General features: G+C 43.4%; 1 protein-coding gene across 1 annotated transcript in view; it reads left to right on the top strand.

Annotated features, from left to right (window-relative positions):
• The window catches only part of ASS1 (argininosuccinate synthase 1), an 84,049-nt gene extending 64,317 nt beyond the window's left edge, over positions 1-19,732 (top strand). Inside the window, exons 12-15 of the mRNA XM_027869614.1 lie at positions 3,151-3,282; positions 9,959-10,115; positions 17,037-17,102; positions 19,445-19,732. Coding sequence (XP_027725415.1) covers positions 3,151-3,282; positions 9,959-10,115; positions 17,037-17,102; positions 19,445-19,490 — 401 coding nt within the window. The 3' untranslated portion in view covers positions 19,491-19,732. The remainder of the gene's footprint in view (positions 1-3,150; positions 3,283-9,958; positions 10,116-17,036; positions 17,103-19,444) is intronic.
• Positions 19,733-23,408: the final 3,676 nt, after the last annotated feature.

Here is a 23,408-nt window from a genome sequence, read left to right as displayed (position 1 = left end):
ATGGATTTTTTTTAAATTTATTTTTTTCCCCAGAAGAAACACAGAGAAATCATCTGCAGCCTACCCCCTGTGGAGAACAGAGGGGAGATCTTTTTTTTTTTTTAATGTGTGCACGCATGCACACACGCACACACACACATACAGAAGCAGCAGCTCCAAAAACAAGCTTTTTGATCAGTCACAATTAACTTTAACACCTTCTAAGGAAAGGAGTAAGAATATTAATTGTGTTGATGTGTTTTGTAGCTGACTTTCCTCCCCCTTTGAATTTTCCCTCAAATGCCCTGCTACTAGGAAAGGGTGCAGCAGGCATCCACTTCTGGGGACGCAGCTGCCAGCCTTCTCCTATCCCAATACTGCCCACTGGCCATAGTCCCTCTGATGGGTGAAGGTTCCTTCTATGAGTACTAGCCTTGAGGCCTCTGCCAGTCTCCTACCTCCAGCTGTTGGCAAACCTGGGCAAGAAATTTCTTTTCTCTGTGCCTCCCTTTTCCCCACTTAGGAAACAGGGTTGATCTTGCCCCTACCCTGACCTTTCTGGCCCATTGGATGAATGTGTGGACATGGCCTGAGAATCTTTAGCAACAGGAGGAAAATAAAAAGTTGAAGATTTCAGATGGGAGTTTATGGTTTTTCTCTTCGTGGCTATGAGTCCTGAGGTTAGGCCTGAGAACTCAGCATCCTGGGTTTGGAACTTCTCAGTTGCTAGGGTTGGTCCATAGCTCTGACAGCAAGGAGAAGAGATATCACAGTTATAGCAGAAAAAGCCCTGAACTCAGAGTCAAGAGATCTGGGTTCTAGTCCCAGTTTTGGTATTAACTTGATCACCTTGAATTATTTCCCCTTTCTGGGCCTCAGTTTCCTCATCTGTAACATGAAGGGTTGAAATATTGATATCTAAGGTCTCTTCCAGATCTGTGATGCTATAATTCATATAGCTAGTATAGGTTGGCAGAGTCCAGAAATTCAGCCCAGACCTCCGTGGGATAGGCATTTTCCCTGAAGAATTGGAAAAGTCTGAGTCTTGTGCACTTATTATATACTTTAAATAGACTATTATTATACATGCTATGTAGTAATAATAATATACTATTATTGCTATTATTTACAATAGCTGATATTTATATAGTCCTTTAGGGTTGGGCAAAGCATTTTATATACATTAATGAGTTTGATTCTCATAAAAACCTTGTGAAGTAGCTATTAGAGATATTATTATCCCCATTTTATAGATTAGGTAACTGAGGTTTAGAAGGGTTAAATGACTTGCCTATGGTCACACAGCTAGTAAATATCAGAAGTAGGATTCAAACCCAGTTCTCAGATGACATCCATAGTTTTCAAATGAGTTTATGCCATATTCATATCAATTTTTAAGCCATTGCAGTTACAATTCATCATACTTGGTCATTATCATGAGATTTCCTTCCCAGCAGTCAAAAATTGTCACTTAATTGGTCAACAAAATCTGTTAGTAGAGTTCATACTATCAGATGTATCAAGGTTTTAAAAATACAATAATAGCAGTACTTTGTAGTTTATAGTTTTTTATACTTTGTAGGGGAGTGCTTTTTCCCTAAAATCCATTCTTCTATTTGCTTCTGACAGAAATTCTGAGGTAGGTAAAAAAAAATTATTTCCGTTTTATAGATCACAAAACAGAGGCCCTAAGAAGGAGAGTGACTTGCCCGTAATCTTAGAACATTAGCCCAGTGCTATATAAATGCTACTATTATTGTTGGTGTTGTTATTATTGTTAACATAACAACATCATCTTTTCTCAAGGTTGTACTGTCTCCTACTTTTCAAGGTATTGTCACATACACTACTATACCTCCATCAGAATTTTATTACTTTTGGACAAAAGCCACAAGAGGCAGTGTTGTGAGGTAGAAGGAGCAGTAGCCTGACTCTGTGATAATTGAGCAAGTCCCTTCTCTGGGCCTCAGTTTTCTCATCTGTAAATGGAATCAGACATGATGACCTTTAAGGGTCCATTCTAGTTCTTACATTTTGTGATTCGAAGAAGAGCTGAGGAGGGAAACGGGGGTGTGTTAGCTTTAACAGAAGCCGGGATTGAGTTCATGTCCTTCCCTCCTCATCGTAATAGCTGACGTTTTTATAATGCTTTAAAGTTTGTAAAGCACTTTGCATATGTTATTTCATTTGATCCTTACACAACCCTGTGAGGAAGAGACAGTTCTTATCCCCATTTTATAGGTGTGGAGACTGAGGCTGAGAAAGGTTAAGTGACTTGCTCAGGATCACACAGCTTATAAATGTTTGGGACAAGATTTGAACTCACATGCAGTATTCTATCCACTATGCCACCCATCAACCCATGGGTTAATGTGTATATAGATAGACATAGATACACATACACACATTATACATATATATATATATATATATAAAATGTATATGTATATGTATGTATCTGTATGTATGTGTATATGCATTGAAAGGCAGCCAGGTGGTTCAGTGAATAGTACACTGGTCTTGGAATCAGGAAGACTCATCTTCATGAGTTCAAATCTAGGCTCAGACATGTACTAGCTGTGTGACCCTGGGCAAGTCACTTAACCCTGTTTGCCTATAAATGAGCTGGAGAAGGAAATGGCAAACCACTCCAGTATGAAAACTCCAAATAAGGTCACTAAGTCCAACATGACTGAAACGACTGAACAACAACATGCACATTATGTGCATTTATGTCTATGTATTTTCTCCTGCCCGTCCCCGTCTCCTTTTCACTGGCAGAGGGGAGGAAGGGATATTTGGGGCCCTGTATCCATGGGCCCATGCTCTACCATCACTCATTTAATTACAGGTTTTCAGCTGTAGACCAGTGGGCACGCTTTGGGGGGAGTAAAGGGGGGCTGCTCCAAAACCCTGTCATTTAGTATCGTCAGAGAGCCCCTTCAAAGAGGAAAATCTAGACATTTTCTCCACAAGGTGCGGAGTGGACTGTCTTGGCCCCAGCATGAGTATAATGACAGATGCATTTTGCAACAAGCTGGGAGTGAATGGGTCCGACTGGCGTTTCTCTTGTCAGAGAAGTCATTATTTTTTTTGTCATTTGCTGACAGTTTGGGTTTCATGCGTTTGTGTCTTTTTTCTCTTTTTCCCCCTGCCTGGAAAAATGGCTAGGTATCTACGAGACCCCAGCAGGAACGATCCTCTACCATGCTCATTTAGACATTGAGGCTTTCACCATGGATCGAGAAGTGCGTAAAATCAAACAGGGCCTAGGCTTGAAATTCTCCGAATTGGTGTACAATGGTACGTATGCTTCCCTCCTCCATTCTCTCCCCACTTTGGACTTCATTCAAACAAAATGGTGACCTTCCTCACAGGGGTCTACCCTCCTGCCTCCTCCTAGCCCCCTCACACCTGACCACCTTTTCAAGGTGTGTGCGCTGTGTAGGGGGAGATGAGGATTCTTGGTTGAGAGCTGTGGCCATTTTGGAATGTTTAGAAATAGAGGTGGCAGTTTAGTTCAGTAGAAAGACCTGGGTTCAAGCCTCAGGTTTGTCGCTAATTTGTTGAGTCATTTTGGGTAAGACACGTTTCTTCTTTGGGCCTCAGTTTTCCTCTTTAAATCAATGGGTGGGATGGAATGATACCTGAGATGCAGATCTAGAATTCTTGGAATTAGGTTTCAGGCAAGGCAAAGCCGGGAGGAGAGCACCACTGATTCCTTTAGATATCAGGTTGGGGTAAGGTTTTCCAATTTGGCATTCATATCCCTGCTCAAAGTTGGGGCAGCTCATGCTTCTAGAGCCTCCATGTGGTTTCAAGAACATTGATTCTTATCAAATTGGAGTTGGAAAGGTTGGGTAGGTGGGATATGGGAGAGAGTAAGGTATCTTGGAAAGAGTGGGAGACAGAGGGGAGGGAGCTTGGTCTCTGCCCTTCCCCAGCGCCTAGAATATTAAAACTGAGTGGGAAGAAAGTGTTTGAGGAGCTTGAAACCTATGAGTTAGTCTGAAAAAAACAAAACAAAATGGCATCCCCCCATTCACTAAGGAATAAACATATAGAAATTGTGCCCCAAGATGCATATGTGAATCCTGAATTGAATTATATCAAGATTCAGAAATACTAGCAACTTTCTATAACTCTATGGATTTCTCTGCCTCCTGTGCACAGCTCAGCTCCTGCTCCTCTGTAGGAAATACAAAATGGATGGGATGGCTTAATACTTCTATAATCTTTCCCAATGTGAATAATAAGCAAGCAAGGTCAGAATGGAAAAAAAAAGAAATTTGTATCCCAAGAGACTGAGCATTAGAACCATGATTATCATAACTAAAAGGAACCTTTAGAACACATAATATTAGATCTGGGGGAGATTTTAGAACATAGAATGGTAGACCATCAGCCATAAAATATTAGGGCTGGGAAGGACCTTAAAGATAATATTTCCCTTCTCATCTTATAGAGGAGAAACAGTCTCAGATAGGGTATGGAACCCTCCCAAGCTCACACAGGTGTATTTGAACTCAAGTCTCCTGACCCATAGTGTTGAGCACTTTCCATTACATCATGCTTCTGGGCAAAAGAAAAAATGGAGTTCAATCGAAACTTGGTTCCAAAAGGTTTAGAAAAGTTCATGGGTAAAGGTTCCAAAGTACATTACAGAAGCAAATTAACTTTAGTGTGACCTCATTTCCCTTCTGTTTGCCTCAGTTTCCTCACCAGTAAAATGCAGGGACTGGATTAGATGGAAACTAAAGTCTCCTCCGACCCTGATATTCTCCAGTTCTGTGATCCAGGATGTGTGGGTACATCCCTAAGCTGGGAAGCCAATATTATCCAAACCACCCTTTGGTATCTCAGGGAGGCAGGAACTGAGTCCTAGACCAGAAAGGAGGGTCAGTGGGAGGACACTGCTGATGTTTTTAGGGCTGCAGAAAGCCTTTCCTTGTCACAACCAAGGTATAATCAATAGAAAGAGAGAGAGCTTGTTTCCAGCATCTCTTCTTTCTCCCCATTTTTGTTTTCTTTTAAAACCACATAACCATTGTAACTTGTCTTAGAGTTTAAGGGGATTAGAGATTGCTAGTTGGGTTTATTTTCTCCTCATTGTTTGAAGGCAGCTTTGAAGCCAAGCACTCTCCTGCCTCGGCCCCCCCTCCTCCCAGGTATGGGCCAGGTGTTTAAATGCCATTGTCTCCCACCAACCTAGTTTGCTCCATGGGATTTAAATGTTGAAAGGTGGATTTTGGTTACAAAGTGGGAGCGTCATTAAGGCAATTGGTGGGGAGTAGGGAGCAGGAATTGGGGGCGGGAGCACCTGGAGTTTGAGAAGCTGCTGAAAGAGTTTCGAAGGAGGTAGGCGTGGATCCTTCTGACTTCCTTCCCTCTCTGATCTCCCCCTCCCAACCTCCTTCCATCTGAGAAGTTAGGAGGGGAAATCATTCAGTGGGTTTTTTTAAATTTGGGAACAGTGAGTTAGAGGAGGCTCGTTTAAATCTGAGTGGCAGCTCCAGCTGGACCCCAGTATCCCCAGTGTCTGGGGTCTTCTCCCTGTCTTCTTGAAGCTGGGGAGTGAAGCAAACAGTCTTTACTCTGTAGAATAACAACAGATGCTTGGTAATCAGAGAGAGCTTCATGAAGGTAATAGAAAGAACAAGGCATCAGGAAACCTAGCCCTAGTTCTGGCTCTGACTCACTGACCTTGAGGAAGTAATTTTATCTCCAGGCCTCAGTTTCCTCATCTGTAAGAAAAAAAAAAGAAGGTCGGACTAGAACCTCTAAGGTTCTGTCCAGCTCTCAAATCTAAGGTCACAGATAACTAGCGTCTCTAAGACTCTATATGTAGGCTTTTGAATTGAAAGAGACCTTAAAATGAATGGTTTCACCCTTTCGTTTTGCAGATAAGAAAACAGAAGCCTAGAGAGATGGGTGAATTATCCCAGTCCATACAGTTAGTGTCCGAACCGGGCTTTAAACTCAGTTGTTCTGAAGCCAAATCTAGTGTTCTTCCTGGTACACTATGCTGTCTTCCAAAGCTCTAACATTCCATGGTTCTGGGTTTTGAGTCATTCTTATTTCTACGAGTTCAAACATCTTATCCTGCCATTCATGACATTCATCATAGGAGGACCCTCATTTTACAAATGGGGAAACTGAGATTCTGCTTAGCAAAAAATTAAACAAGTCCTCCCTGCTCCCCAGTTCCGTAGGCTCAGGCCCCAGGACTAGTCCACTAGCTCTGTCTACACTTGTCTACCCTGTTTATAGAAGGATTGGTCACTGATGGGCTTATTGTATTGGGATCCACCAAGCCTCCCCTCTCATGCAGCAGCCCCCAACCAAGGAAGTGGTTTCCTTTCCTCTGCTTCATCACTTCTAGACTTTGATAAGAGAAGTGACCAAGGGATGGGGAGTCAGCTCCCCTCAAAAAGCTGAAATTCAGCTGAGTGATAAAATGTTTCTGTTATTCACTTGGGAGAGGAGACTTGTCTGTGTTCATCGGTGCTAGGGTACCTCTGTAGCTATGACTCAGTCTAAACAAACTTTAAGATGGAAAACAATGCAAATAATTTCAACAATTGTAGCCTGTTTAGTTGACCATGTCCTTCTAGATTCGCTAGCCTTCTCTGAGTAATCCAATGTCCAATTTCCTCCCATCCCCCCCAACCTGCTCTTTCTACCCTAGCAACCCCTCTTAGCTTCTCTCTTCCCAGCTGGGCTTTAGGATGACACCTGCTTGGGAAAGATCGGAGAGATAAACATGAGGCCGGTGCCCACTGCAGACACTTGAAGAGTCTCTTTCTCCTTGCCCCTCTATCTCCTGTGTTCATCTCTCTGCCTTTCTTCTAGGTCAGGGAACTTAATGGGCTAATTATCTTTATTTGGTTAAAGGCCTGCTCCCAGGAAGGCCAGGAGTCCCCTCCAGTGTAGCCCTGGCCCTCTGTCTTGGGTGTTTTTGAGTGGGTGGGCCAGTGGGGTCTGACTTATTTGCCTACTCCTATAGAGTCAATGTGGAGTGATGGGAAGAGAATCTGAATGGAAATTCCAAAACCTCGATTCTGGTCAAGTCGCTTTATTTTTCTGGGACAACAGGTTTCCACATCCATAAAATGTGTATTAGGCTAAATTGGGGGTAGGCAAGCTATGGCCCCCAAGCCAAATCCTGCCTGCTGCCTAGTTTTGTATGGCCCCAAGCTAGGAATGGTTCTTACAGTTTAAAATCGAGTTGCATTAACCTCATATTGTAAATAAAGTTATAGTTTAAAATGTAAAAACTATTCTTAGCTCATGGGCTGTGCAAAAACAGGCAGCAGGTCAGATTTGTCCTGTGGACCCCAGGACTAGATGATTTCTAAGGCCCATATTCTGTGTCCTATCATTCTGTGATTCTATGAGCCTTCTCAGCCCCTAATTTCCAGGCACCTGCTCCCAAAATTCAGTGAAAGTCAGGGTGCTGGCTTGGGCATGGCCTCCCATTCAACCTACCCTTCCTACCTCACAGGAAGGGAAGTACTATTGGAGTGTAAATCTTATTATTGTTGTAAGAGAAGTGTAATAAAAGTGTAAATCTTGTGATTTCCCCAGAACAACTCATCAGGGTCAGCAGAGAAAAGCCACTGGAATAGGGTTTTTGTGCCCCCCGATTTTGCTGCTCAGGTCCCCCCAACCCCACCTCTGCTCAAGTCACTTGTGTGACTGCAAACTAAACTGAAACTTATCACTTTGAGAAATTCTATTCAGGGGAGTAGGAATGAAATCACCCCTTAGATGGGGGATCGTAGAGGGGAACCCCACAGCACAGACGGAGGCCCTGAAGATAATGGGAGCTCAGACAGACAGATGTGCCTGTCACATCTCTCCAAGAAGCCTGCTGAGAGACGCAGGAAGAAAGTGGAGATGGCCTTGCCAGAGTAAGGTTACTTTATAAAGGAGTGAGGAAGGAGAGCCCACCTGAGAGGCTGCTGGGCCATATGGAGCCTGATCTCCTGCTCTGATAAAGGCCCTAGGTCAGCTCCCTGGCCCCTAAGCTCTTGTTCAGCACTGAGGACTCCTGGGGCTTAGAATGAGGGCCAGGGCTTTCTCCTGAAATGAATGGTTCTCTGAGAAAAGAGCCAAAGCTGGTTCTTCACTCAGGCTGGAATTTTCTCTTCTCCTGTCCTGCATTCTCTTCATTTATCTCCTCATCTCCTTCCCTTTTCCCCTCTTCCTTCTTTCCTGTTGTTTACTTACTTCTTTTCTCTCTCCTTCTCCCCTTTGCTCTTCTCCCACTATTACTAACAGGAAAGTGTTGAAGTAGAGAGAAGCCTCTGCAGGAGGCAAGGTTAATAAGATGACAGATCGAGAACTGCCTCGCATTTGACAGATGAGGAATTTGGGGCCTAGAAGTGAAGCCATTGGTCCAAGGTCCCATAATTAATGACAGTCAGAGATTTGAACCCAGGGTTTCCTTATGCAAGTAAAGTCAGTGAGGCTGTCAGTATCATAAACTGATATCTCTGGCACTCCAGCCTGCCACATCAATCCAAACTCCTGACATTTAAGGCCCTCTGACTGCCCCCTAGACCCTGTTAGTTGTCATCATTGGCCTTTCCAAACCTTCTGCAGGCTGGTCTTCAGGTAGATATGCTTTCCTTAGCCCCAAAAGGTTGAACTAGGACCAATGGGATGAAGTCCCAAAAAAGTCAATTTCAGCTCAACAACAACAACAAAAAAGAATTTAATTAGAGCTGCACAAATATGGAAGATAGACTGACTAAGTAGTCAGTGGGCAGCAAGGTGGCTTGGTGGCTAGAGAGCCAGGCCTGGAGTTAGGAAGACCTGAGTTCAAATCCAGCCTCAGATGCTTACTGGCTGTGTGACCCTGGGCAAGTCACTTAACCTTTGTTTGCCTCAGTTTCCTCATCTGTAAAATGAGGATAATAATAGCATCTACCTTCCAGAATTATTGTGAGACTCAAATGAGGTGATTGTAAAGCATTTAGCACAGTGCCTGGTACCTAGTAAGTGCTATATAAAAGTTGTTGTTTTTATTATTATTATTGAGTTCTCCTTCCCTGGAGGGCTTTAAAGCAGAGGCTGTCAGGGATGTTGTAGGCGTTCCTTCTCCGGTTAGAGATTAAACCACCTGACTTCTGACATGCCCTTCCAGAATCACGATTCTGTGATTTCTCACTGTCCCCTGTATACTCTGTGCTTGTTCTAGTCTCTGGTATTTATTTCTTTGTACTGTTCCTCCCATCTAGAATGCCCTCCAGGCCCCTTCTTCTCTAACTCATGCCCTACCTTTCTTGGAATCCTCCTCAGGCTAGTTCAGCCCATCTCCATTTCTCTGGTTTCCTCCCTGACTCCTAGTCTTTCCTAAGCCAGTAACCCAGCCTGGCACTTAATTGTCCTTTCCTTGGTGGCTGCATGGAAGTGATCTCTCCTCATTCAGAAGGGGAGGTCCTTAACATAGCAATAGAAGACCATATTTTCAGTCTCTTCCACAGTACCCAGCACAGGGCTGAACCTACCATGGATGTTTGACAAAAAGGTGTTGAATAATCAGTGGAAACAGGTATTACCACAAACTAGCACTAATTATGGAGATTCAGGGCAATCTATAACATGGGTATAATGTTTTGCAGTTGTTTTACTTTAGTACTTTTTCATATATCAGCTTTGCTCTGTCCCTTTTCCCTTTCCCCATACCATTCCCCGCCCATCTCCATCAGATGTCTATGAGTAGAGAAGAGATGGTAAGAACGGATATTAAGGCCAACATCTAGTCTCTACCATTTGGAGGGGAATGAGACTCATTAAAGTGACAATTCCTTGCAGAAAATGCATGGAAAATCCTGGTAGGTTCTATCTCTTGAGCTGGGGGACCATCCAGGCCTTCCCCTTGGACAGAGCTGGGAGGATGAATGTGGGGCTCAGGGAATATAGTATCCTGACCAAAGCTGAGTGGTATACCCCTTCATCTCACCCCTTCCAGGTTTCTGGCACAGTCCAGAGTGTGAGTATATCCGACACTGCATTGCCAAGTCCCAGGAAGGGGTTGAGGGCAAAGTCCAGGTGTCTGTCTTCAAGGGCCAGGTCTACATCCTTGGCCGAGAATCTCCCCAATCACTGTACAACGAAGAGCTGGTGAGGTAAGTAGTGGGCAGATGGGTAACCTCCGTTTTGATCCCTGCCCTACCCCTCCTCTTCCCCATCCTCTGCTTTCTGAACAAAAGAAGGCTCACTCCTTCATGATATACTCACCTCCAATCCTTAGGCTGCCAGGATTCAAGTTCAAGGTAACATCCAATCACCAAGAATCTCAGCTCCATTTCCTCTCCTGATTGACTGTTCTCTGAGTGACTGCGAAATCCATTGTAGTCTTTGTTCCTTTAACTGGAGGCTTTTACCTTGGTTTCTCCATTGTGGTCCATCTCCCTCTGGGCTTAAATTTTTCCCTACTTCTTTTGTATCTCTTCATATTGGAATCACTTTTCCCCCCATCTTGAAGTAGGAAGATTCACTCATTTTCTGAAGCCCCTTACTTTGCAAAAGCCCACAAGGGACTGGGTAGTAGAGATAGAACCCAATAAAATCTTTGAACATTGTTAGGAAAGGCCCTTACACAGTTAGAGGAGCTAAACTCTCCCCTACAGGAGATTGCTGCCCCCAATCTCACCCATTCCTGGGGACTGACCCAGAGGTCTGACCTTGGAGGAGAGGGCTAAGGTTGGAGCCCCCAGATATAATAGACATCCCCATCTGTTAAACAACAATCTTCAAGCTTCTTTGCTTGGGATTGATAAGAGGCAAAGGAAGCCATCCCATGTTGAACCTTTTATGCTGTACATATGCAAACATATAAATATGGAAGAAAATTTTAACCCCACACTCGTCTCTTCTCTGCATCTTGAAGCTCCAAGATCCCCCTCCAGGCTTGCCTAAGGACTTATACACAGCCCATTCCTGCTGGCTAAGTCAGGTTTGGGCTACGGCTGGAGCCCTGGTTTAACTCAGAGCTATTGCCTCCTCAAAGGCGAGTTGGGAATTAAAGCACGAGTTTTGTTTTGCAGTCAATATTTTTTTTCTTTCCCTTTTCTTTGCTGTGTTGGGTTCCCCCCCCCCAATCTTTCTAAACACTTTATAAGCCATAAATATAACTGAATCAGTTTAGATCAGTGAGGGTAAATGTCAAATTATCTTCTCTCTTTCTCTTTCTGGCTTTTTCTTCCCTCCCCCTCTAAATCAACAGCTTCTAATAATCTGTCCAACCCTTCATTATGCCTCGCATTCTCACTCAGGGAGATTAAATGAATAAGGTAAAAAGGGAAGGGAGGGAAAAAAAAAGAGAGAAAAGCAGGAGCATTTATTCTCACTGTGTCTCCGACCATTTTCCTTTTCTTTCTGATTTCTACATCGCTGATTTGAAAGCCGTTGAGTGACAGCGTCACAGGGACCAGCGAGGAAGCCGCCAGAGGTAGTGGAGGCTCGAAATGCCGCAGCACAGTGGGTAGAAAGTAACGTAATTATAGAGCAGGTCAGAACCACTCGAGTGAGCAAAAATAAAAGCGCAGAGGTTTTCTGTAGACCGTCAGGGGAGGTAAAAAAAAAAATCATTGTAAACTCTTTCTCTCCCTCACTCTTCCCCCCCTCCTCCGCCCCAATTTTTCAAAGAGGTTTTCAGTTCCTGAGAAATGAGCTGTTAGAACTCTTTGGCCATGTTAGGTGACTCATTTACCTGGATTTAGCCAGTCTTTGGGGGGGAGGGCCTGGCAGCGGTGATCAAGGAGGGGCCTGTTTGGGGTCTGGTTTTATTAAATTGTCTGGTATTAACTTATAAGAGAGAGAAAGAAGGAGAATGCCAAGAGGCAAAAAATGTTCTGAGGATATACATGTGAGGAATTATGGGGAGAGGAGGGGAACTGAAGGCCTGCCTCTGTCTAGGCTCTGGTCTGTGGTACGCCCTGAAATAGGGCGGTCAGTGCTAGAGAGTCAGTGTTTAAGGCCAAAGAGCAGGTTAAAGCCACCATGCTCGGGCAAGGTGGGAATGTCGAATATCGAATATTCCCTATTCCAAATAATAGGTCTGAGAAAGTGATGGAGGAAAGGCCATTCATTTATTCTCCCAACAGATAGAAGCTTGGAGTAGTGGAGAGTCAATTAGTCAAACAGTAAACATTTATTAAGCACTTCCTACATGCCAGACATTGTATTAGGTGCTATAGATAAAACTATGAAGAATGAAACAATCCCTACTTGCAAGAAGCTTACATTCTAATGAGAGAGAAAACAGGTATGTATGTATGTATGTAACACCTGATAAGTAGAGAGAGAAAGTCAGTTTGACTGGGTCATACAGGACAAAGATAGGGGAGTACAGCTAAGTCTCTATTAGTGGAAATAGTGAATTCCCTGAAGTGGTCTCATCATTCAAATTCATACCACATATTTCCACTGGACTGGAGCCAATGACTATATTTTACATAATTACAACTTCTAATAGTGAAATTCAAACACATGTGACGACTTCAGAGGATTTCATTATTTGCACTAATCAGGACCCAGCTGTGATGCCCAGTTAGGCTAGTAAAGTCAGTTGGACTCAGGTTGTGGAGAGCTTTAAAAGATAAATGGAGAAGTTTCTGTTTTTATCCTGGAGGCACTAGGAAGCTGAGTAGGGGAGCCACGTGGTCAGATCTGAGCTTAAGGAACATTACCTGGGCTGCAGCATGGAGAATGAACTGGAGTGGGGAGAGCCTAGGGGCAGGAGGACCAGAGAGGAAGCAGTCACAGTCATCTAGCCAAGAGGTTATGAGAGCCTCTCTAAAGTGGTGTCTGTGTTTTTAGAGAGAAGGGAGAGGAAACAAGAGATGTGGAGGGAGAAAGGGCAAGAGTTGGCAACTGATTGGATGGATGCACTGGATTGGGCATCAGAGGGCCAGACTTTCAAATTCCGGCTTTGCTTCTTAGCCCCTGTGTGACTTTGGACAAGTCACATTACTGCTCTGGGCCTCAGTTTCCTGGTCTTTAAAGTGAGGGTTTTGAGTTGTGTGATCTCCAAGGGTCTTTGCAGCTCTAAATCCTATGATGTGTTGAGTGCCTCTTTTGTGCTGGCTGCCACGGGGAATGCAAAGGAATATGGGACAAAGTCTCTTCTCTTTTTTAATGAGTAAGCAAAGCCTTTTATTAGATTCATATAGATACTAAATAAATGGGCAACAACAACCAAAGAGAGTCAACCTTCTTTAAACCACTGCCCCAAGCCACCTGTCAGTGACTCCCTCCTTATCACCACCACAAAGGGAATCCTCTCTTGAAACAAATGAGTGCAGTCAAGCAAAGCAAAGCAAAGCAAATCAAGATGTTATGTTTAAAAATGTATGCCTCATTCTGCACCCATAGTCCACCACCTCAGGTCAGTGTGTTGATTGCAGTTCTGAAGTCTCTCAATATTGTTTTCCTTTTTACTGTTTTGGTGGTTGTGCAAATCCTTCTCTCGACTCTTCTTGCTCTGTTTCACATCACTTCATACAAGTCATCTTAAGTCCTAGCTTCTTCTTAAACCTTCACTTGGTTCCCACTGAGCTTTAGAGCATAGGTACCAGAAGTCAGCTCTGTGTCCTGTAGCCTACAATCCATAAGTGGACGAAGAAGATATATTGGTGCCAAAGGCAGAAGCATAATCAAAGAAGATTTATGAGACTAATGACATTTATCATTACTATTAAGAGGTCAGAGAGCAATGTAAGTGATGGTCACAGTGATGTTCCAGTGATAGTTTCAATATCTAATCCCAGAAAGGAGAATTATTTGCTTTTCCCTAGTCCCTAATACATACATACACACACGCACATCCAGTCATGGTCACAAAAGTTACAAAGGACCTCCAGAGACCCTGAAGCAGACATCACATAGAGGCAAGAACAGTGGCTTCGGAGACAGGGCTTGGGTTCAAATCTGAGACTGCCATTATATGAGCCTGCGCAAGCCACATAGACGGAGCTGTTTTTTTATAACTGAGGAAACCATTTTCCTCCAGATGGGGAGATTGCTCCATAGAGACCTATCTATTGGCATTTAACGGGTGGAGGTGAGGAAAGGGGAGGCACAGAATGATGGTGGAATGAGGAGAGAGGAAGGAAGGGAGTAGTTAAGGAGTGGCTGGACTAGAAAATGGTTTTATAGAGAATGGGGAAGATGCTGTGTCCCCAAACCATATTAGATATGAAAGTGAGGCCAAAGGGCAAAGCAGGCGAGAGGTCTGTAGCTGGGGTTTGGAGTGGCCCAGGAAGCAGAATGAAAGTTGAGGGGAAGCAGAGAGGTCCAGATTGATTCAGAGACCAAATAAACAAAAACCACCCTATATAATTACTTCACCATAAGTCAAGTAAACAGCACAGCCTGAGAGCCTGGGAAAGAGGCTTCTAGAGATAGTAACTATGGTGGGAGATGGGAGGGAAGGAGGACAGGGCAAAGGGGAAGGGAAATAATTGGGAGGTGTGAGGAATGTGGCTGCTCATTTTCTTTCCTTCTCTTGACTCTGTCTTTCCAAAGAAAGAATTGATAACTCTTTTTTTTTTAAGACTGTATGTTCTTTTTTTTCAAGACTGTATGTTCTTTTTTTTCTTTTGTTTTGTTTGTGGAGGCAAATGGGGTTAAGTGACTTGCTCTACCTAGCTGCCCTTTTAAGACTGTAAGTTACAGGAAAAGGGATCAATCTGCATTGAGAGAGGAAGGAGCTCCCTACATCTCTGGAATGATAGGTCTGTTCTAAAAAAGAATATGCAAAGTATGGACTAACATGACAACATAATCCCCTTGCCTTCAAGAAGCTTACAGTCTAAGAGGGATGAAGGGTAGGTATATGTAAGTAAACACAAGAGAAGAAAAGGAGTTAGGCGCCTTCCACTACTCCCCCTAGATAAAAATAAAGCATTTATTAAGTACTTACTATGTGCAAGGCACTGTAAAGGGCCCTCTAGCCTTGAGACACAGGCTTCTTACACATCTGGAATGCCTCCAACTTGGAGGAAGGCCAACAAAGCACCTAGGAGGTAGCTGGTGGCACAGTGGATAGAGCACTGAGCCTACAAGACCTAAGTTCAAATGTGGCCTCAGACACTTAATAGCAAGTCACTTAACCTCTGTTTGCCTCAATTTCCTCAGCTGTAAAATGGGGATAATAGCACCTGCCTCTCAGATTTCCTGTGAGGATCAAATGAGATAATATTTGTAAAGCGCTTAGCCCAGTACCTGGCCCATTGTAGGTACTTAATAAATGCTTGTTTCTTTCCTTCCAAAGGACATCTATGAATCAAAGAGGTGAAAATGAGGGATGATTGTATAAAAACAACCTTAGTCCGCTTTCTTCCTGGAAAGACAGAAATAACAAAATCATGAAAAATGGAGCAAGTGAGGGCACATTGTTCACCTAATCCCATAAAAGAGAATTATTTGCTTTTCCCCAGCCCCCAAAACACATACACACACACACACACACACACACACGCGCGCGCGCACATGCACACGCACAAGCACATGGACACACACATATACACACATACACACACTTGAAATTTGAAGAGAGAGTTTTAGGACAAACAAAGGACCAAGGCCATCGTATTCAATAATTAATCCTTAAATTTGTAGAGCACTTTGTAGTTTTCAGAATGCTTATGTATATATTATCTCATTTCCCCAAGGTCATACGGCAAATTAGTGACAAAACCTGGGAATCCTGACTTCTAGGGCTTCTTCTAATTATACCACATCGTTCCCTTTATATAATTGGGATTCAATTTATGAAAACTATTGCCTCCAGAGACAGAGTCTGTACAATGTCAGTGAAAATAGTTTCAAGCAAGTTTAACTACTTCCCTGGATGATAGCAACTTCTAGAGCTAGTCGTGAGGGAAGATTGTACTTTCTGATTGTGGTCAGCTAGGTGGCATGGTAGACAGAACATGGGACCTGGAGTCAGTAAGACCTGAGTTCAAATCTAGCCTCAGACAGTTCCTGGACTCAGTTTCCTTGTCTGTAAAATGGGTGTAATAAGAGTACCCACCTCACAGGGTTGTGGAGATAAAATGAAATAATATATACAAAGGGGGCAGCTAGGTGGCACAGTGGATAGAGCCCCGGCCCTGGAGTCAGGAGGACCTGAGTTCAAATCCGGCCTCAGACACATAACACTTGCTAGCTGTGTGACTCTGGGCAAGTCACTTAACCCCATTGCCTTGCCCCCCCCAAAAAATAATATATACAAAGTGCTTTATAAATGTTAAAACATCATATAAATTCTAGCTATTATTGTTGTTATTTGTTTGTACCTTGGATGTGATCTAGACAGTTAAATGCCATCGTGGATAGAGTAGTAGACTTGGAGTCAAGAAAACATGAGTTCAAATTCTACCTCAGATACTTACTAGTTGGCATCCCTGGTCAAGTCACTTAACCTGTTCTAGCCTCAGTTTCCTCATCTGTACAATAGGGATAATAATAGCACCTCCTAGGGTTGTTGTGAGAATTAGATGAGAAAAGTATAAGGTGCTTTGCAAACCTTAAGGCACTGTATAAATGTCAGCTGTTAATATTTATGTATATGTTATCTGGCTCACCAGAGCAGGGACTGGGTTTTTTTTTTCCTTTGAATTCCTAAGAGATAGCACATAATAACTGTTTAATAAATATTTTTGATTGATTGCTTGTTGGGACACATGTCTGACCAGTGAGTCTGACAAAATGGAAAATGATTGTGTTATCATCAACTACCTCCATCAGATACTTACTATCTGTGTGACCCTGAACAAGTCACTTAACCCTGTTTGTCACAATTTCCTCATCTGTAAAATGAGCTGGAGAAGGAAATGGCAAACCACTCCAATATCTCTGCCAAGAAAACTCCCAATGGGGTCACAAAGAGTCAGACACAACTGAAAAAAGACTGAACTACAACAAAACTTCCATCAGAGATAGGATCCTGGACTGCACAGTCTGGGGCTGAGCCTGGGGGGTGATGTGGATGTTTAATGTTCTGATCCCCCCCACCACTCCTCTCTTCTTTTCTCTTGTAGCATGAATGTGCAGGGAGACTATGAGCCAGCCGATGCCACTGGCTTCATCAACATCAACTCCCTCAGGTGAGTAGTTTAGGCCAGTCCCAGCCCAGGAGGGAGCAGAGCTTGGGGCCTCCTGGGGGGCTGGTCCACATCTCTCCGTAGCCCAGACCATTAGGCTCTGATCACCAATCCCTACAAAATCAGGAGGGAAAATGGGCCTCTGCCCTCACTCAAGATCAGTCCTTAGAAGAGTCTTCCCTTCCATCCATCTCTCAACAGCAGAGATTCACTGAGCACCTTCTATGAATTCATCAGTGTCTTCAGCACTTGGGGGTTGGAGGGAGTAGGAAGTTGTAGAGAGATATGGGGCAACTAGGTGGCATAGTGGACAGAGTACCAGGCCTGAAGTCAGGAAGACTCATCTTCCTGAGTTCAAATCCGCCTCAGATACTTATTGGCTGTGTGACCCTGGGCAACTCACTTAACTCTGCCTCAGTCTCCTCATCTGTAAAATGAACTGGAGAAGGAAATGGCAAACCACCCCAGTATCTTTGCCAAGAAAACCCCCAGTGGGGTCACAAAGAGTCAGATACGATTGAAACCACTGAACAACAAAAATGGGCTGTTGGTTTTAACATGACTCAGCTCCTTGGGGCCTATGAACACTTTTCCCCAAGGTGGGCAGGAGAGAGATGAAGAAGACCATTGAATATGTTTATTTTACACCACTTTTCCCCTGCGCTCGGTAGCTCTGAGGAGCAGCGTCATGGAGAAGCATCTGAAGGTGATCAATCAGTGAGCATTGATGGTCTTGCTGCTCTGTGTGAGGCCGTGTGGGTGACAGAGAGGAAGAGGGGGCCTGCTTCCTGCCCAAGGGGAGCTGATAGTGTGGTTGGGAAAGCAGATAGGCCTACAGAAAGTTGTCCCACTACAAGACAACCAAATGAGAGCTGGTTCTAGAGTCAGGAAGTCCTGGGTTCGGGTCCTCCTACCTTTTGACACTTATTGGCTGCGTGTCTGAGCATATCACTTCTCAATATCCCAGGCAACTTTAAGACTAGAAGCTTGTGCCAGTCTGCATTGGTAAATGGAGCTTCCTCATTGGCAGTTCTCTAGGCCAATAGTGACAAAATCAAATAGAAATGGACCCATGCAGGCCACATGTTGACTTAGAAAACCACAAATAAACATTATTTATGTTGTATTGCATTTTTCTTTGTCTTGTTAAACATTTCCCAATTACATTTTAATCAGATTCAGGCTTCACCTGGGCCTTGAGCTTTAACACTTCTGCCCTAGATCAGTGAAATCACAGGGTCTGATCCAACTTTTATGATCATGTCTAGAAGCTATCCATAGGTCAGAGAACTATGATTTTTTTCCCCTAAGCGGTGACTCTCTCCACTAATACCCATCACAACCTCTATGAGTTTGTGGCTGAAAAATTCAGCCTTTCATGGCCAAACTGATGATGAGAATCTCCAAACTTGGCTATGTATCTCAGGATCATAGAATTCTAGAATCCTCAATTTCTGGATTGGGACCTCAGATGCCATCTTGATTTGCAGATGAGGAAACTGAGGCACCCAAGAAGAATAAACAACTTGGTGAAGGTCACACAGCTAGCAGGTTATCAGAGGTGGGATTTGAACCCAGATCTTCACACTCTAGGACTAGTCCTCTTACAATGGGCCTGAGTCTCCTGACTTCCAGGACAGAACCCTTTTTGCTGTACCACTCCCTCAACCTCCCATCCACCACCCCCTTCACAATATGAAGAGAGAACTTAAAGCAGAAGGGACAGTTGGGTCGGGGCTGTTTCTAAGGTAGGAAAAGATGCCTGCATATCTTCTCACAGATTCTGAAGTGGGGAAGAAGAACCACAATGCTCCCCACCCAGTCCGTGCCCATAAACAATGTATTATTATATTGTATTCGCTCTCCACACATCCCTCTGCCTTGTTTTGCTCATCCTTTCCCGGACTGACCACAGACAGTTAGAGTTCCTTTGGTCCGTTTGAACCAGGAGCTATATTGAGCCTAGAATTGCCATGCTGACCCTGGGAGCATTCTTCCCTCCCAACCTCCCCCTCACTGTCCCCTTAATTGTGTGTTTTTATAAGGGCCTGATAAGCCCTTTTAAATTGCATCGAGCAAGACATTTTCATAATGGCCTCTTCATTTTCCATTGCCAGTTAACTGCTTTGTACTGAACAATAACATGAACTGTTTTCTCCCAAAGATAAATTAATTACATTATCGAGGGGGAGGGAGGAGGGAGGGCACAGGAGGAGGGGGGAAAAAAAAGACAACTTCACCTACATCTTAACAAACAGCTGCCCCCAGCTCCACCTGAATTAATTGAACTGAATATGTGTTATTACTGTCAATTTACCTCTTTTTGTTTTTAATCTGGTTTACAGGCTAAAGGAATACCATCGTCTGCAGAGCAAGGTCACCGCCAAATAGACTAAACAGCCATCATTAATGTGAAGCAGCTCTCAGAGTCGCTGCTGATTTCCCCAAGTAATGCCACTGAATGTCCTGGCATTTTGTGATTATTGCTCACTGTCCTGGGCTGTAGCTCAGCCAGGCTTTGTGTCATGTTCCTGTAGCAGACAGAAGTGGTCTACAAGGAGGGGTGGGGGAGGATAGAGTAAAAAATACAACCATAATAATAATAAAAGACTACCATGGATAGAGTTTCTTTATTTCCTGGAATAGTGTTTGTATGTTCGTAATTAGCCAATCAAGCTTTTCTTACTTCTGAAGGCCACCCTTTTGCCAAAGAAGGTGCCTTCTATCAATGGGAGAGAAAGAGTTCAAAATTTCACATGGACTCTCCCCAGCCTGACAGATAATACTGGCTTGGCTTTCATGACTTTGACTTGGGGTCCCATCAACCCAGGATTCTGCTGCCAACTGAGGCCTTGAAGAACCAGCTCTCTAGGCAAGTAGAGAGGGCTGTCCTACTGGCCATCAGAAGCAAAGGTTAGGTCAGTCCTAGTTTCTCTTAGTAGACATGTGTCTGTCCTCTTCAGAAATAAGAATAACATTTATATAGTGCTTTAAGGTTCACAAAGCACTAGACATGTGTGATCTTATTAGATCCCCACAGAAATCCTGTGAACTAGGAGCAGAAATATTACCCATCTCTTGAGGGATTCATTTCTAATTCTTGCCTAGGATACGTCTTGTGATAGGGACTCCTGAAGTTTATTATTCACTGTGGTAATCAGAAAATAGCCCTTTATTTTCACTTCATAGGATTATAAGGTGCCTTCCTGCCCAAGGAAAATAGAATTTTGAGCCAAAAGGACTCTTAGCACAATCATCTAATTAAACCTTTCAAGTTAACACATGAAGAAATTGAGGCCTAGAGAGTGAATGTGATTACCCAAGGTTAAACAGGAAATCAGTGACAGTTATCATTCGACCCCAGCTCTTCAGACTCCCAAACCAACACATTTTTCACTATACCAGGCTGAAAGCAACCATGAATAATAACAACAATGGATGGGAACTAAAACACTGTAGATTTCCCCTTGAGATAAGAAAAATGTATCCCAAAAAGAAATGAATCACCTTGGGTTGCAGTGGGAGCCATATCCTTGGAGCTGTTCAAAGACACTTGGGGATTCCTGCTTAGGTTTGGGTTGGATGACTTCTGGATGATTTCTAGGTCATCTAATTCTTTGAGACAGTGTGGTGGAGTGGAGAGAGGGCTAAACTTAGGGCTATGAAGATCTGAGTTCAAATCCCTCCTCAGATGATTGCTATGGTGACCCTGGGCAACTCAATCTCTGAGCCTCAGTTTCCTCATCTGTACAATGGAGACAGTAACACCTACAGGACAAGGTGATTGTAAAGCTCAGATGAGATAATGTATTTAGAGTACTTTATACTATATTTTTATATATAATACAATATTATATATTATATAAATAATATAAATATTATTAGCATGAAAAGAATGTCATTTGTGAAAAAAAAGAATGTCATTTGTGCTCAATTGTCATCTTCCCTAGAACCTAGGTATAGTTTAACTACTATATTCAATGAGTAGTTGATTGATCAATTAAATGTCTTGCATAAATCTGTCCCCCCCGGAGCACAAAAGGAGTGGGAACTAATTCTGTTGCATTTGCTAGGGGAAGGATGCCTGGTTTATGACCATGCTGGGTCCTGGCCTTGCTGGTTTGCCCTAACGTCTGCAGCCTCTTCTATGCTGCTGTATTTGTGGGACAGAGGCCACCATTCTTAGGAATTAGCATGTGGCCTCATGAAGTGGCTGTCATGTCTAGAATATGAAAACTAGGGCCTATGAGTACATTGTATTATTACAGGTTATAGGGGAATGCACCAGGGGCTTGCGAATCACTTCTGATCTTCAAAGCACTTTAATTAGCTTATGTTTGGGGTCTCCTATTCAATCCTCTCTATACTTCAAGTACACACATATTACTTAGGCAGGAATCAAAAGCTGCCAATGAATCCAATTTCCTTTCAAAGTAGGAGAATAAGGAGGCTCTAACTTTACAGCTGTGAAAATGACATGTTATTTCTCCCCTCCTGGGATACAGGAGTATGATCTAGGATTTGTGGCAAGAAACTGGGTGCCTGGACTCCTGGGTTCTAGTCTGGGCTCTACTGCCATCTGACTCAAAGATATAACATTGTTTTTGCCCCTAGCCTGTTTTCCACAACAGGAATCTGGAGGCCTATCTCCTGAGCTATGGAGGAGACCTATCAGACCAGATTTCTTCAATCTGTCACTTTTTGGGAACCAAGAAGAAGGCAATTGCATTAAGATCAGAGTAGGGAACCTGGGTAGTGGGGTCCTGGATTGTATTACTTCCAGGCAGAGGGTTAGGAAAATTCTTGGGACTTTCCAGGAGCTATATTTTCAGAGGCAAGAAATTCTGGGACCCTAGAAATAGATATGAAGCATATAAAATTGTTCATTAACTGGGGTAGGACACAGGCTGGATAAATTTCAAATACAAAATGAAAGAATCTTGGAACTGAAAGGGACCTTTGAGATCATCTATTCTAATCTCTGGCAAGGATTCTTAATTTGGGGTACATGAATTTGGGTTTTTTTCTAATTTTAGGAAACTATTTTGTTATAACTGATTTTCTTTGTGATTCTATGTGCTTTATTTTATGCATTTAACCATTTTATGCATTTATTTTATGTATTATTCTAAGAAGGGGTCCATGGGCTTAACCAGATTGCTGGAGGGGTCTGTGACACAAGATTAAGAACCCCTGCCTGAGGTATCCCTGTTAAGGAGCTCACTACCAAACACTGCAACCTTTTCTATTTGCATTATGACTCTAGTTGGGCTTTTTTTTTTAATATGAAGCTGAAATCTGCCTCCCTGTAACTTGACCCCAATGATACTAACTCTGACCTTAGCAGCCACCTAGAACAAGTATACTCCCTATCATATGTCTCCCTCAGTCTTTTATCCAAACAAAACATCCCTAGATCCTTCAACTAATGCCACCCATGGCATCATCTTGGGGACCCTCTCCAGCCCCCTAGTCCATGAAAGTCACTTTTAAAGGGAGACCTCCAGAAGTGAACATAGTACCCAGAACTTCCCAGGGCAGCTCATAGGAGAAAGGTCTGGAGGTCTTTCCTTCTGGATGAGAAATGAGTCTTTCCAAGTAGATCAGGCTTCCTGTAGGGGAATGCTCTCAAAGAGAGGCCCAAGGTAGTTGACATCATGTGGCTGGGGGAGGATGCAGGGGGAGATAGCCATTGAAAGGGAGACGGTCCCAAAGAGCAGAAGTAGAAGCTATCTGTGGAAGTTATGGAGAAGTAGATTTTGTCAGGATGGCAGGGTAAAAAACAACTTCCTAACAATTAGAGCCATCCAAAAGTGGGTTGGGCTGCCTCAGAAAATTGTGGATTTTCCATTAGTGGGAGCAGAGGCTGAATGACTGTTTATTGGAATGTTGTACTGAGGATTCCTGTTTGGAAGTTGGGTGGACTAGATGACTGCCAAGATGCTTTCCAACTCAGAGACGCTCTGATTGTGTCATCAGGATGTTGTCCTGAAAACCAACCTCATCTCCCCGACACTGCATCTCCTTATGAACTGGGGCCAAATCAGAGAAGTCAAAATGAAGACCCAAGCAGTCAGTGAAGCACAGTATTTCAGAGTTAGAAGAAACCTCAGTAATCAGTTAGTCAAACCTTTACCCCCTCCAAAAAAAATAGTTAGGTAGGTCACACAGCAGAGGGAACATTGGATCTAGACTCAGGAAGATGAGTTCAAATCCAGCCTCAGACACTTACTAGCTGTGTGGCCTTGGGCAAGTCATTTAAACTGTCTGACGCAGTTTCCTTATTTGTAAAATGGGAGTAATAACAGC

This window comes from Vombatus ursinus, unplaced genomic scaffold, assembly GCF_900497805.2.
Source record: "Vombatus ursinus unplaced genomic scaffold, bare-nosed wombat genome assembly UNPS02014793.1, whole genome shotgun sequence".
In the NCBI taxonomy this organism is placed as follows: domain Eukaryota; kingdom Metazoa; phylum Chordata; class Mammalia; order Diprotodontia; family Vombatidae; genus Vombatus; species Vombatus ursinus.
Note: the sequence above shows the minus strand (reverse complement) of the source record. Positions and strands in the feature narration are given on the sequence as shown.